Here is a 16,375-nt window from a genome sequence, read left to right on the forward strand (position 1 = left end):
CATTTATAGTGATGACATCCATATCTGACGGCAAATTCTCATCAATGGTATAATTTTGAAAGTGCTTATTACCAGAATGCTTCCTGTCAAATTTGGTTTAGTTCTGCTGAACAGTTTCATTGACAGCTTTTTATATTTCTAGCTGATACATGTTGGATGCCATATTTGATGGCAGATCAGCAAGATTTGTATAAATTTTAAAGGTCTTTATATGCTTTCTATTAAGTTAGATCAAACAGGTACTTCACAAATAACACTGAATTAACAGAACATGATAAACAGAGCTAATATTGTTTTTAAAGGATTTTCTCCATTACACATACCACAAACATTGGACTCTGGTTCTATCTGGCGTTTGGAAGGCCTTCTTTTCCTGTTCAACTTTTTCTTCCTCTTTGGCTTTTTAGTTCCTCCAAATTCCTTGAGATCTGCTGTGCTAAGCTTCGATTTGACAAAGACTAACTCTGATTCACTGCCTGTGGAGGTGCAAGATGATGTCTGGTTACTAGCCTCAATCACATGATCTGACACAAAAATAATGCAATATTAGTGCACCTAGTGGGGTAAGGGGAGGTAATCAGTAAGAGTTACTTCCACTTGTCTATACAACATACAGACAGACTTGATCAAGTCTGTGGGAGGGCTGGAGTCTGGAGGTAGCAGACATAATTTCTAATGTTAATGTTTTTAGGTAATATATTTGATGGAGAAATTAGGAATTATTGCAAAGTAGACTGCTACCGAATATCAACAAAATATAGAGTGCAACTGATTTATATACATCTAATTAACAAACTAAGTGGTTTCTTTTAAGTCAATCAAGGAATATTTAATTATTTTTTCTGTCTCAATTAATCTTATGGATAGGAGTGAACTTTTATTTTTACCTATTCACATTTGTACATGTGTCATTGCATTTTTCATTCCTATCCTACACTCAGCATAATAAGGTTTTCTTTTTGTCACATTTTTGAATGAAAACTTTGGATCAAAGTCAAAAGGGCTTGTTGTAATACTGGTGAATACAGCAAAACACCCAGTGAAAATAAATCTCCTTACCTTAAAGGTCACCGGCCATACCCCAACATTTTCCTATTCATATCAGATTTGCATTACATGATTAAAAATAGTTATACCAGCACAAAAAGAACAAAAAAAATTATCAAGTGTGAAGAAGAAATAATAATTTAATTACTCGAAATAGAAGTATACTACGCTGTTACTTCCCCTTAGTTACGATTTCCCACCTATAGAGGACGCCAACCGGAAATGACGTACATTTATCCCTACAAGATGAAGTACATGCTTCTTGTTGAAGAAAAATAAAACACTATAAACTATAGATAGGGAATATTTAGATGAAACTAATGAAAACTAATTTACTGTTCAGCCTTATATCAGTATGCGTGCATGACGCACTAGATTGTGTCGCTTTCAAAACTGTTCCATTGTTTCAATTTATTTTGAAAATTTCCATTAACACAGGTAAAAAGAATCAATGCTGGCTTCCTTGTGTCGGCAGACTTTATTTAAAAAAAGATGAAAGAAATCGGCACACTTGAAGAATCCAAAGGAACCAAACTTGACTTCCTTTTGTCGGCCGGCTTCATAAGAAAAAATCGGCACACTAAAAAGATACCAAAGTCAAGTTTCCGGGGTTGATCCCTGCCAGTTGTGTTTATCACCCGGGCTTCTATTTGTTTGCCATATGTAATCATAACTGATGTTTGCAGGGCAAATAGTATACACAATAATAACTTGCTTTAATAATACTTTTATAACCCATGCTAACAAAAAGATTATCATTTGCACTCACATTGAATGTATTTTAAAATAATTATTTTTTTATTATTTGCAAGATACCAACTTATAGTTAACCTGGATACAATACGATCTGGGTCAGTTTGCAATAAGTAACTTATCATGCGTAAATGGCAGGTGCCTTCAAGCAATCAGGTGATACTTTCATCTCATTTGTGATTTTGTTATTTGACGTAAGCGATACACACTACACTAAGGATGCATATGCAAGCCAGCATCTGCTACATATATAGAGTTCGTGGATATATATTTTTAAAAATAATTTTTGCATGATGAAAAAAGAAGGAACATATCATAACAATGCAAGGTTAATTTCTTTCATTTTGTTTTCAAACAAGTGTTATGTTTATCAATTTATTTTGTACCGTGAGTGTGTGGGTAGGTGTGGGGGGGGCCACAAATTAAACACAAAATTATTTCCTTTCTAATTTGTACGGAATAATGGAGCAAATATGATTGATGATATTGACCAGTAATGACAAGCTTTCAATTTATGTGCGCACACAGTAAGACAACTTGACAAATAAAAACAAACAATAAAATTAACTGGCAAGAGCTTGATATTGCAGCAACTAAATACTGACAAAATGCTCAACATTATTCTCTCTATCTCTCTCTCTCACGTGTAATCTAGTATGTATTGTATGCAGCTGTGTTACAACGTGAAGCCTAAAATTAAGTATATTTGTTATATCATCTCATGTACACTACCCTTATCAAAATTTATATGTATTATGTAGAATATTATCTGTTACGTATTTTTGTTTCATAAATGAGTATTGATAATTTGACCGGAAGACTTAAAATGAGAATGTCGTTTTGCAGATGCATATATTTTTTAGCATAAAAAATGTATATAAATATTTTAATTAGAACAAGCAAGATATGTCAGTTTGTGCTTTCTCTCATAAATATGTATGTTACGAAGTATGATTATTTTCTTTCAAAGAATATCAAAATAGTTTGTTTAAATTTAGTTTTTTTCCTAAAACCTATCTTACTTAGCATCTACTATTTTGTTCAAGAAAAAGAACGTACAAATTATTGTTAAGTTTAGCCGAATTGTATTTCGAGTTAGGCCAAATTGTCTTTGGGGCAAATTCACTATAATCCGGTAAAAATGATACAACTTTCCCATCCCTCCCCTATTTGATCCCACAGATTAAATCCACTTTTTTCTGGTAAACATGGTTTTTCGGAAAAAGAAAGAATGCTTTTTTCCATCGTCACTCTTTTGGTTACATCCGTATGCAACACAGTGCACCATATTTGCTGTACAAAAGCATGATCGTACGCTATATCACATAGACATTTACGTGGGGAAATTAAGCACTTGAATGGCTAGGTTGAATAGAAAGGATAAATGTACGTCATATCCGGTTTTGGCATGTGGAAACTACCGATTGTTTACGGAGATTGCAGAATAATTTTTTCTTTTTATAAAGCGAAGTTTTAAGTCTAATTAAACATTTTTATGGTGTGCATACATAACCAGTGCATTTTGTTTATAACTATAATAATATCACACGTTTGTACAATATAGGTGGCCAGTGACCTTTAAGACAGAGCAAAAAATAGGCTGACAATGAAAAATTCAGTTTAAAGTTTAAATTAAGTTTAAACACATTTTAACTTTCAAAATTCATTTTCAAACATGATTATGATTGAGCTGAGTTAGAATCACTACATTTACAATTTTATCACTACATTAACCAAGAGTTTTTCCCAAAAAATGTGTCCACACTCAATGCAGCTCACTGTGGTTCAACAAGTGCTACTTACAAGTTTTCATCTAATGCAACAAACGTAGCTTATAAGCTTAAATTGAAAATAACAATTGTTGCTTATGAGCTTTTATCTAATATCACAAGTGTTGCTTATAAGCTTTTGTCTAATACAACAAGTGTTGCTTTTCAGCTTTCATTTACAACAAGAAAGTGTTGCTTATAAGTTTTATTAATGGAATACAACAAGACTATGGCTACACCGGTGGTCCAGACCACCAGAAAGCCCTTCATATGTGTGTTGGGACAAGGAAATTCCATCCTCAGGATCAGAATTTGTGAGCAGGAACCTACCAAAGTCTTGTCCCTGTTCACAAATTGTAACCACCCGAGTGGAATTTCCCAAGTCCATGCTGCTGCAGAAGATGAGTTTTTGGTATCATAGAGTTAAATAACTATCATTTATTTTTCTATCAGAATTGCAAAAGAAGATGCAAAATGGATTCAATGAATAAACAATAAAAAAACTGACATGATTTTACATGATTCATATCATTACAAAAAATGTTAGCAAAATGACAGATCTAAGTTGTCAAATTCTGGTGAACACATTATATTTGCCCATATAAAATGTACATCAAAAAGATCAAGTCTCAGAATTTCCTGGTGTTATACATAAGCTGTGGCCTCAGGTCAGGCAGGGATTATCCATCCAAAAGCTGCAGCCTCAGATCTGCAGGTATTTACCCAAAAGCTGCATTCTCACATCTGAAGCAATCTTTCCAAGAGCTATCAATTCAGGTTTGTCATGCATTATCCAACAGCTGTGATCTCAGATATTACTAGAATTTTTCAACAGCTTCAGTATCATATCTGCATGGGTTTATCCAACAGCTGTAGCCGGAGATCTGCTGGGAGCTATCTAACAGCTTCAGCCTCAGATATGCCAGAAGTTATCCAACAGCTGTAACCTCATGACTGTTGGGGGTTATCCAAATGTTGCAGCCTTAGATTTGTCAGGGGTTATCCAACAGCAGTAACCTCAAGACTGTTGGGGGTTATCCAAATGTTGCAGCCTTAGATCTGCCAGGGGTTATCCAACAGCTGTAACCTTATGACTGTTGGGGGTTATCCAAATGTTGCAGCCTTAGATCTGCCAGGGGTTATCCAACACCTGTAACCTCATGACTGTTGGGGGTTCTCCAAATGTTGCAGCCTTAGATTTGTCAGGGGTTATCCAACAGCTGTAACCTTATGACTGTTGGGGGTTATCCAAATGCTGCAGCCTAGGATCTGCCAGGAGTTATCCCAAAGCTGTAACCTCAAGACTGTTGGGGGTTATCCAAATGTTGCAGCCTTAGATCTGCCTGGGGTTATCCATCATCCTCAAATCTACATGGGATTATCCAACTGCTGCAGCTTCAGATATACTTACTTCAACAGCTGCAGCCTTAGATTTGCCTGGGGTTATCCAACTGTAGCCTCAGATTTGTTGAGAGTCATCCAATCAAAGGGCAGGGTCTATGCTTTCTTTTGCTGTACTTAGGATTTCAAGTGAACATAATCCAGGTGCATTATACAAATGAAGATCATGGTCTCTGTTGTTTGAAGTTTGGTACACATTATACAGTGCATAAATACAACACATTGTTATCAGAAAAGGGAAGAGGAATGCTACAATGATGTGTGAATACCAGTGAAAAAACCACTCTAATGTTATAGAATGTTTGTTTTTCTTCACTTTGAATGTTACAAAGAAATGATAGAGAGACAAAATTTATCAGTATGGTGTATACTTTTGACAAAAGCTTCTTGAAATGGAAAAATAAGAAAATGGAACTGGATAAATGCAATTGGGCCTCTCCACCCTAAAAAAAAACATCTCAGTGACTTTGAAATCTTACTCAATAAAGATGAATGCAGTCTCTTGATTGGTCAGAATATTTTTAAGAAAGATTTGGAGTAAAGCAAAGGTTTATGATAGCAGGATCAGGCTTTGTGAATTTAATCAAAACGTTGAGGATAAGGGAATAAAACTTGCCATATCTGTAGTTTAAACATCTGTGGTAAATGTCACAGTGAAAAGATATTTTGCTGAAGCAAATGTTTTGGGATATTTTGCTTTATTGTAAATTAATTAGAAATTATTATTATAGTTAATACATGCATATCTGCAAACTCATAATAAATCAGCCAAATTTTAAACCTGGGTTTAAGTCTCTATATACACAATACATTCAGGGAAAACAAGAGCAGAGTCAATGAATATATCCCCAGGGGCCCAGGCCCATAAGGCGGCCTAGGCCAAACAACACTTTTTAATTTTATAAAAGTAACATTTTGTTTGAACAAGAACTGGGAGAGGCCTGGGTGTTTCTTACCCCAGGGTCTGTGAGTGCTCTCTACGGCACTGTATACACTTGTAACAGTATTTTAGAGGATATTCTGCACAAAATAGAAAAATGAAAAGTGTATAGTCTACTTATGAAATCAGGCTGTACCTGGAATGACTAATGCTGCAACAGTATCCTTGGTCTCACTTTCTGTCTTACTAGTCTGACTCCCTGTATTGTCTGACCCCTGTTGTCTACTATCTGCAGCCAGTGGGGATCGCCCAAGCTTTCTGTTCCAGACTTTGCGCTGTTTAGGGGTCATTGCATCCTCCAGCACCACCATGAGCTGGCCCATCTCTTTGCTGTAGGTCCGTGGAGGGGACAGAGGAATGAAATCCTGGAAATCTGCCTCATGACCTGTTGGCAAAAAAGTACACAAGTAAATTAAGTGAACTATTTTTCTGCAGCTAAATAAAACACCTCATAAAACAATAATTAAACAATGATCTTTTACAACGGAGTTAAGTTACAGATCAGACATGGTAAATAACCAAGTTTCATTGCCCTATTTAAAACCATGACTCTAATTAACGAGATGCCTTCAAACTGAGAGCAACACATGTACCACAGTTCATCCCTGTACGGTAAACATCATTTAAAGCTGAAACAAAAGAAAGCCTTAAAATATTGTCATGTGACCTTGACCTTGAGAATAACACCTTAAATATGCAATCAAACACATTGTTAAGTGCTAATATATAAGTATATCAAACTTATCCATTTATCCTTAGTTACAAAGAAGGTCAAATGTGCCTAAAACCTAAAATTAAAATATGACATTGACTTCAAATAAATCTCCACTGTGGCACACATCACCTTTCAGTAATGACATATAGTAGCTGTGTCAAATTTCATTCCTTCACCTTAAATGGTTCAATAAATACAGAGTGGAAATGACGTGCAGTGGAAATTTGACGCATAACACCATGGTATTAACATTAGTTAGACTCCCAAAGTGGTTCACAATACGTCTGCGAATAATGGCATAAATGTATAATAAGTTTGAAGCCATATTCTCAAACAGATCCTAAGTTATATAATGGTCACAACATGTCTCCTAAAGACAGACAGACACACACACACACACATATATATCATTCCTTAATCACAAACTGACTTAAGAGTTTTTGAGCTGAAATGAAAGTATGATGGAAAGACAAAAGAATGGATGTACATAATATGAATACCATATCCTCAACCATTTTTACGAAAAGGCTGGAGACAGTAAGAATGTGAACTCATTAACTGACAAATACTATTACCTGGCTCAAGATTTAAGGTTCAACTTAATGCCATAACCAGCTCAAAATTTCACTAAACATAACCTGAACCTGTCAGGTTAAATAATTACTCAAGATAAACATCAAGTCTAACTTTGTTTTTTTTTCTTCTTCCTGTTTTCTATTGCATGAATGCTTGTTGCAAAGGAAAACAGTGGATTTAATTAATTCTTGGATCTGTATCAACTCCATAATCTGACATTTGTTGTTTACATATTGTTTCTGTTTTTTTTTTTTAAATTTTCTGTTAAATGCTTCACATATTTTTTTTATAATTCTTCAAAGTTATGATTAATTTGCAGGCTACTTGAACTGAAATTTCTGAATTTTTGAGTTACAGTCTACTCTTGCTTACTCAAATGAGATGGCATTTTAATTTTTGCAATAACTGTCAGATAAACAAATATCACCTTAAGACAATATTTTGCACATTACTGCTCAAAAGTATTCAAATTCAATACAAAGACCCTTAATTAGACTTAATTAGCAATAAGATTATCATAAAACTCATTAATTATTGGGAAGGATAAATGTTATGCTATGATCGTGTAGAATGAGGCAGTAGTTAACTGCATCAGAATAATTAATGCATATATTTCATGCATTTTGTGACCAAATGAATGCATCATTTGGAACATAAAACTGTCAGTTAAACTTGTAACTTTAAGTAATGAAAGACTGTTTCATAACATTTTGCCATATCAATGCAATCCTCAGTATAATGTCAGATAAAGCCAATATCTGTTCATGTAACATTCCAGCATATTTGGGATATTTAGGTGTAGAAGGCAGTGATGTTCATATACACTGAGTTTTAAAAAGTACAAATATTTTTTTCCTGTGCATTGGGGTGTGCCTTTCCATAACGTTCTACAGAGGCAAGCATCTCATTGACTCTCTTGATCTCATTAAAGTTGGGTCTTACAATAACTTCTATTAAGGCAAGCATCTCATGAACTCTCATGATCTCATTTAAAGTTGGGTCTTATCATAACTTTCTATAGAGGCAAGCATCTCATGAACTCTCTTGATCTCATTAAAGTTGGGTCTTACAATAACTTCTATTAAGGCAACCATCTCATGAACTCTCATGATCTCATTTAAAGTTGGGTCTTATCATAACTTTCTATAGAGGCAAGCATCTCATGAACTCTCTTGATCTCATTAAAATTGGGTCTTACAATAACTTCTATTAAGGCAAGCATCTCATGAACTCTCATGATCTCATTTAAAGTTGGGTCTTATCATAACTTTCTACAGAGGCAAGCATCTCATGGACTCTCTTGATCTCATTAAAGTTGGGTCTTACAATAACTTCTATTAAGGCAAGCATCTCATGGACTCTCATGATCTCATTTAAAGTTGGGTCTTATCATAACTTTCTACAGAGGCAAGCATCTCATGGACTCTTGATCTCATTAAAGTTGGGTTTTACAATAACTTCTATTAAGGTAAGCATCTCATGGACTCTCTTGATCTCATTTAAAGGTGGGCCTTATCATAACTTTCTATAGAGGCAAGCATCTCATGAACTCTCTTGATCTCATTAAAGGTGGGTCTAACCATAACTTTCTATTTAGGCAAATATCTTATGGACTCTCCTGATCTCAATAAAGGTGGACCTTATCATAACTTTCTATTTCAGCAAGCATCTCATGGACTCTTGATCTCATTAAAGGTGGACCTTATCATTACTTTCTATTTTGGCAAGCATCTCATGGACTCTCTTGATCTCATTAAAGGTGAGCCTTACCATAACTTTCTATAGAGGCAAGCATCCCATGGACTCTCTTGATCTCATTAAAGGTGGGCCTCTTGGTTTGGAAAGGGATCATCCTAATGCGTGTGTCATCTTTTTGGAAGGGTGGGTTCTTTCCACTAAAGAATATCTGTCTGTTGAAGCCAGGGGCATAAAGGAAAATCAGGTCACACTGTTTGAGCTGCACAGACCAGCTGCTTAGAAGCTCTTGTATATCCTGCATATCAGAAATGGTAATGGTAATTTATCCAGTGTATGATGCCAAACTAAATGAATTAATTAATTTAGAAAAAACAAAAATATTGGAATAAATGAACAAAGTTGATAATAGGAAGTAGTTTCATGTTTCAGAAGGTTTAATGTATGTACTAGTAGAGTAAAATTAGATTTTAAAAAAATATTTTGCATCTTTTTTATTTAGGGATTAAAACATTTATATAATAAAGATTGAACATATGTCTTTCCAATAATTCAGAGCTCCTCACTGTCATGTCAACACTGATATAATGTGGGTATAGTCATGAATTTCATCCATCTGGCTAAATTTATAAATTAGATCCAACTTATAATTGAGTATATATGGTAATTGCAAAGTGAGTGAAGTTCCTGTGCATTGATTTTGAATGAAGACTCATAATTATTAGTAGAAAATAAATCAGGCTTTGTTTTAATAACTACATCACTATAATGGCAAATGAAACTTCTGACCAGAAATGCCTATACTTTCTTATCAGTCACATACGAAAGTAAAGCCACACAGACCCTCATCTGCTGTCACATAATGCATAGCTGCCAACCTTTCCGGCTCACAATCAGTGAAAATAGAGATAAGAAGTTGTGAATTTGGACATTAATTTGTGAAAAATACCATGACAGTAACTCCCTCCACTCTGACCACTCCATCCACTCTGACCGTCAATACTACACTATATCAAGTTCGCAATATAAAACTAAAACACTACATATATGCAGAAATAATTATTTATCATGACATGATACTGTGGCAGACTTTAACTTCCTCAACTGCTTGATCATAAATTTGTTTTCTAAACAGTTCAGACTTCTTGCCTGCTGGTTGATCTTAGTGACTAAAATTGCTGACAAATTTTCTGCAGCTAAGGAAGCCCTAAAGTCTGTCTTATTTTTCCTCACTAGAGAAAATACTCTTTCGCTGTCACTGTTGTTGTAAGGAATGCACAGGAGCTGCAGCACTTTTGGTTCTTCCACATGAAAATCTGAAAGCGATTTTCGAGTCCGGGAACATTTGTCAGAACAAATGTTTAGCATGGTCTCCAGCTGATAAAGGTAGATTGTGTTTGACAAGAAAACTCACAAATAATGCTTCAGCTTTGGTAGCCTGCAGGTCTTCCACCAATGGCTTAAAATATTCCAAAGATGAAATCTGCAAATTCTTAATTTTCCCAACTTTTACGTGTTTTTTGCAACCGACTTGCTTCCTCACATTGTCTCTGCGATGGCACACTGAGTGCAAAAAGCATGATGAATATCAATGTTTAAAGGCAGAATGCACAGCCAATTTTTGATATATTCCAAATTAAACTTCACTTTTTGAGTAATACATTTCTTTTTCCTTGGTGGTGAAGACATTTTCAAGATCTTCCATGCGATACTGAACGGTAACTCAAATCAGTGTTGGTGACGCATGCGCAGAGCAAATTTCCGGTTAGGCCCCAGTTTCTCTCAAAAAGATTTGTAAAACTACTCTTATACATATAGATTAAAATAGGCTAAAATGCATGCTACTGGGCCAACTGTACTAATTGGCTGTAGATATACTAATATCGCGACCAGCAGTACTGGACCATTTTGGCAACTGCGAATATCATGATTAGCGCTTAACGGGAAATCGGTTATTTTATTAAAGATTTAAAATAATTGAGGATTGGAGAATTCATGAATTTGTGGCTTGCAACGTGAATCCCTGAATCGCTGAAAAAGTCGTGAAATTCACACCATATCTGTGAGGGTTGGCAGCTATGCATAATGCACTGGCGAATCAAGGTCTATGTTGTTTGTTCTACTGATTAGTCCTAACAAACTGCATAGACCCACATCTGCCAGCACATTCTGAGATGGGTTTATGACATTTGTAGTTGGGTCCAATGTATACACAAGTATATATCATGCATATAATTTCTGTTTAGTTGTCTCTAAATGCCCCAAAAATTAAATAACAAAAATCATTAAAAAATATAAGTCAGATGATTTCCAAAACCTTTCTTATGACTTTAATATAAGAGGTTAATTAAAGCACTTACATCATGTGCATCTAAATTTATGTGTGTATATTCTACACAAGTAATTTATGTGTGTATATTCTACACAATGTAATTTATGTGTGTATATTCTACACAATGTAATTTATGTGTGTATATTCTACACAATGTAATTTATGTGTGTATATTCAACACAATGTAATTCAAAATAAGCCAAATCAGCTTTCGAAATCTTTGACCTAAATAGTATCTTTACTGTGGAACCCCATCTGTATCTCATCGTCTACATCATTTTTGTTAAAAATGAATGAGATGGATGGGTTAGGACATTTTTCCCCATTTTTTTTCTTAAACTTATCATTCTGTTTGCACGTGTTTAATGACACAGCAACACATGAAAGGCTAAATCATGCCGTAATTGGAGTAATGTACCTTGTCCTGGGACACATGAAAATGGCTTACCCAGCCTGGTCTGCACATGTTCTGAACCTGAACCATCTGGTTGAGAGTCAAGCATGCTAACCCATAAGTCACCATGGCTCACCTGTATCAGTGCAGCTTCATTATACCTCCTGAGGGATGCTCCAGCTGACCTGGGGGCATTTCCCTGGTTGTCACGGGTACTCTGGGCTGTGCCCCTCTTGGCCCTCACCACGTAGCGATGAAAAGTTTTGTGAACTACAACCTTGTCCCTGTGATACAGAAAAAGTCTTATTAATACTTTCTGTCCAAACTTTATTTATCTTATGTTGACTATACAAAAAGATCACTCTTGGTCTATCAGATACCAAGTTACGTAGTATTTCAGGACGGGAAAAGGAAAACCAGGACAAAACCACATCTAATTAGGGACCATGTTTTGTGCTGACTGCCACTCTTGATCACTCAGATGCTGGTGTTATGTAGTATTTCAGGATGGGGAACCAGAGAACTTAGCTGAACCACAGTACTGCAAACTGAGCGCATTACCACTGTTTTCCTATCATAAGCCTAGAGGAAGGGGATGAAAACTGCCAACAGTACTGCAAACTGAGTGCATGACCACTGTTTTCATAAGCCTAATTGATTCATGAAATACTTAATACCTTCTTTTCCACAGGAGAAAGCTTTCTCAGTTAAAAAGATTTTGTTTGAGATGATCAAACATGGGTTTATACTGAAAGAAATTAAGTTACCTGTCCTTTCTTTATGCAGCATTAATGATCAATATTTTTACCTTACATTCACATATTCTGGTTCAATGAGACTAGATCCATGGAAGGTTATTTTATTTTATTTCAACATCATCCAAAAATGTACCAGAACCAGTCATACTCATCATATTTCAGTTTTTGTTGTTGAGGAATTAAAAAAAATTGTCAAAGACTATTTAGTAATATAGAACATATTCTCTTTAATAAAGACAGTATGTGACAATTTCTAGTTATAATAAACAAAACGTAAAATGAATAAGCATATTATGTGAACACCCTGTATTTTATAGTCCTTTATTTAGATAACTGAATTTTTTTTCTTCAGAAATAAGTTTTTTTCTCTTTGAGTCACATTGACCTTGACCTTTGACCTAAAAACTTGTTTTTCTACCCCAAGTGCAAGCCATCCACAAAGTTTGGTCCGGGTCTGTGATAAAGAAACAATATTATCATGCAGAAACCATTTCTTTTCATTCATATGTAACTTGACCATTGACCCAAACATACATAGGCTTCTCCCTAGCTCCAAGTGCAAGCCATCCACAAAGTTTGCTATGTCTATGATATAGAACCAATGTTATTATGCCAAAACCATTTCTTTCAGTGACTTGGACTTTTGACCTTTTAGCTTCAAAATGAATAAAGCTCTACCATACCACAAGTGCATGACATTCACAAGGCTTGGTAGCTGTAGGTAATAGAGAACTCAAGTTATTGTGCAGAAACCATTTTTTCCTTTCAGTCAAAGTGACCTTGATATTTGACCTTTTGACCACAAAACTGACAGGGTTCTTCCTTATCTCTTGAACAAGCTGTCCACAAAGTTTGGTAACTGTAGATGGTGGGCAACTTGAGTAAATGTGCAAAAATTAAAATGGTAACAAACAGGAAAACTTCATAACATGATACTGTCTACCTTATGACAGGTATTTACAGGTGGTGATCTATGGTAACTGAGGGGCATGTCTGCTTTTGCAACAAAAATTCTGAGATGGAAGAGAATGACATTCTTAACTGCTGTAGTATTTAACCAAATTTAACTTTGATCTTCTTACAGAAGAATATAAACAAATATTTGTATCTGACATTAAAATGATTAAGAAAAGGAAAAGTTACTCTAACAGTGTTGACCTATTAATGCCAGTTAGATAAATGAATTAAAATAGGATTATAATAAAATCTCCCAATGAATGTCATTCACTGACTGGAATGAGCAAATGTGAGACAGATTGATAAGTTTGCTGTTTGACAGGGTAAAAGGCATAGCCAGATGTTTCATCCTGACTGGAAATTATTAGGTTGAAATGTTTAAATCAATTGCACAGATGTCTGGACAATATTTTAAAAAAATTCTTTTCCAGCTAGAAGCTTACTTCTCAAAGACTGCTCCAGCAAAGTGACCACCAGATGCCATGAAAACAGACCAGGTCATGTGATCTGGAAGAGATGTGACCAATGGAATCAGCTCAGCGTTAGTCCTTGGATAGATCTGAAAATAGCAAGAGTGGGATACAAAATATCAAATTTCAATGATCTCCTGTAATAATTAGATTCTGTTATTACAGCAATAAACCTTATTTAACATCTCCTTATAAAGTAGGACCAACAGCTGTTATCTTGCATGTTACATGACATGCATAAGTTTGTGGGATAAATGACTGGCAATATCATGCTAAATATTCAAAATACATGTGTATTCAGTATCTTTAAGTTAGCTCATTTTTAGTTTTCAAGCAATAAAATGTATCATATTTCTCTGAGTAAGAGCGTATGCTGAATTTAATGCAAATCAATGAACCATCAATTGTCCAAAAACGATACAGTTTCAAATCTGTAACACACTGGCATTGCTCACTTATCAAAAGCGGCCTCACGGAAAGAGCTGTCCTATAAACTTGTAATGATGGAAATATACAAAAGCATGGCTCCTGGCCCTGCAGGTTCAATGGAAGGAATTGTCACAAAAACCTAATAATGATGTAAAATACAAAACTTTGGCCCATGGCCCTGCATGTCCTAATGAAAGAGCTGTCCCATAAACTTATACTAACAAAGAGATACAAAAGCCTGGCCCCTAGTCCTGGATGTCCTAAGGCAGGAGCCAATCCATAAACTTATAAAAAGATACAAAACATGAGCTGCTAGCCCTGGATGTCCTAAGGAATAAGGTGTCTCATAAGCTAATGACAGAACAAATACAAAATCATGGCCCCTGGATCTGCATATCCCATAAACTTAAAATGATGGCAAGAAACAAAACACAAACTCTGCATAATGCTATGTCTGACCTGCTCAACTTGAGCAAGATCAAACTGTTGGAAAGATGAGCATCCACAAAAATAAATATACCACTCCAGGCTCCTCTGCATCCCACCCCTAACCCAAGTTGGAGATGAGTTTATAGTCAAACAAACAGCATAACTCTCCCTAAAAGATTGAAGCAAAAAATGATTGGTTGTTACTATATATGGAACATACTCATTATCGAACCCATCAAAGATTTTGATAATTTAAGTCCATATCACAGGTTTTCATGAAAACGGGGTAAAAAATATGGCTTCCTGAATGGCAACAAGCTCAGCCAATCCTATACAAGATCACCGCATTAATATGTATGCATCTTGCCCATTTTCAAACTTGTCCAAGATCTTGATGATATATACCTATATTTCAAGTTTGATCAAACTCAGATCAGAAACACAGCCTCCAGAGTGGTAATAAACTCAGCCAGTCTGATACAAAATCACATCATCAGTATGCAAAGATCACACTCATCATGAAACTATCCTGAAATTTAGTGTGTGTGTGTGTGTGATTTGGATTTTTATCGCAGCTTTAACAATTATTCAGTCATATTGCTATGATGTCTTCAATGTGGCAGTTTATGGTGATGTCAAGCACTGGGACATTATGCCACAAACATGTAGCATCATGTTCCACCAGTCACATTACCCTGACACCAGGCTGACCAGTCCTAATACTAGCCTGGATAAACTATGCCCAACCCATTTCCCATCCATTTTCTTAGCCTGTTAAGAAGATTCTTCTAGTAACTTTACAAATAAGTTGTCTGTTGTGTACATCTGATATCATTTTATTTACAATGACAATTTCTTAGTCATGTGAGATTTTAAAAAGATGTATCATGGGATAGCTTCATAAAAAGCTGCATACTACATTGGTTTGTCAACACTATTAGTACTTACCCCCAGAAATCTATCTGTCATAAATTTAAGTTCATAAATGTATGATTATTAATTATCAATTTTCAAAAGTGGAATTAGGTGACTGCAATTATTAATTAAAGGATAGGTAAGAAAAATGTATAATTTTTATACTAAAGTCTTTTGAAAAATATTGCAAGATATCAAACTGAGTATATTTACGAGTACAAAACTGGGTCACTAAATGAAGTCAGTAACTGTTAAGTTAGGTATCTTGCTTTTGTAACTTGGCATTTTGTATGGGTGGATCGCTGTCTGCCTTGAGTAAAATGACAAAATTGGTACTGGAAACATCTCCCTTTTGATAATTGATTCAAGATTTAACTTTTGATTTAAATTATACCAAAAGATGCCACTTGATCTCTCAAAGGTTGTGAAAGTACTTCCCTTTTTTATGGAAATCACTGACATACACGCCTTTCATATAAACATCTGTCAGGTATAGCCTTCTACAGGAAGGATGACAACTGCTAATTTTATATAAGCACATTCACTGACACTGAAGACTTTTTTAAAACCAAAATGTTTTGAATTATATTAGTAGTATATGTAACAATCCCAGATTACCTCTCCTTCTCATGTTGAATACAATATGCATTGTAATTTATGCACTGCAATTAATTAGCTTAGGATATATGCACACATGAACAAAGGAATCAAAATACTTCTTTTCACATATATACAGATGGGGAAAATTTTATTCTTTTGCAGACAGTCTTATCAATTTAGACAGCTGACTACCAA

At 35.1% G+C, this 16,375-nt stretch overlaps 1 protein-coding gene across 2 annotated transcripts in view; it reads right to left on the reverse strand.

Annotated features, from left to right (window-relative positions):
• Positions 1-16,375, reverse strand: part of LOC149779507 (tRNA endonuclease ANKZF1-like) — a 38,923-nt gene that overhangs the window by 11,436 nt on the left and 11,112 nt on the right. For both annotated transcript variants that reach the window (XM_089940207.1, XM_089940208.1), the window contains exons 6-10: positions 13,781-13,896; positions 11,759-11,906; positions 8,972-9,194; positions 6,047-6,295; positions 324-524 (exon numbers count right to left, since the gene is read on the reverse strand). In XM_089940207.1, coding sequence (XP_089796333.1) covers positions 324-524; positions 6,047-6,295; positions 8,972-9,194; positions 11,759-11,906; positions 13,781-13,896 — 937 coding nt within the window. The remainder of the gene's footprint in view (positions 1-323; positions 525-6,046; positions 6,296-8,971; positions 9,195-11,758; positions 11,907-13,780; positions 13,897-16,375) is intronic.

This window comes from Sinohyriopsis cumingii, chromosome 17 (genome assembly GCF_028554795.1).
Source record: "Sinohyriopsis cumingii isolate HCF-2022 chromosome 17, ASM2855479v2, whole genome shotgun sequence".
Classification (NCBI taxonomy): domain Eukaryota; kingdom Metazoa; phylum Mollusca; class Bivalvia; order Unionida; family Unionidae; genus Sinohyriopsis; species Sinohyriopsis cumingii.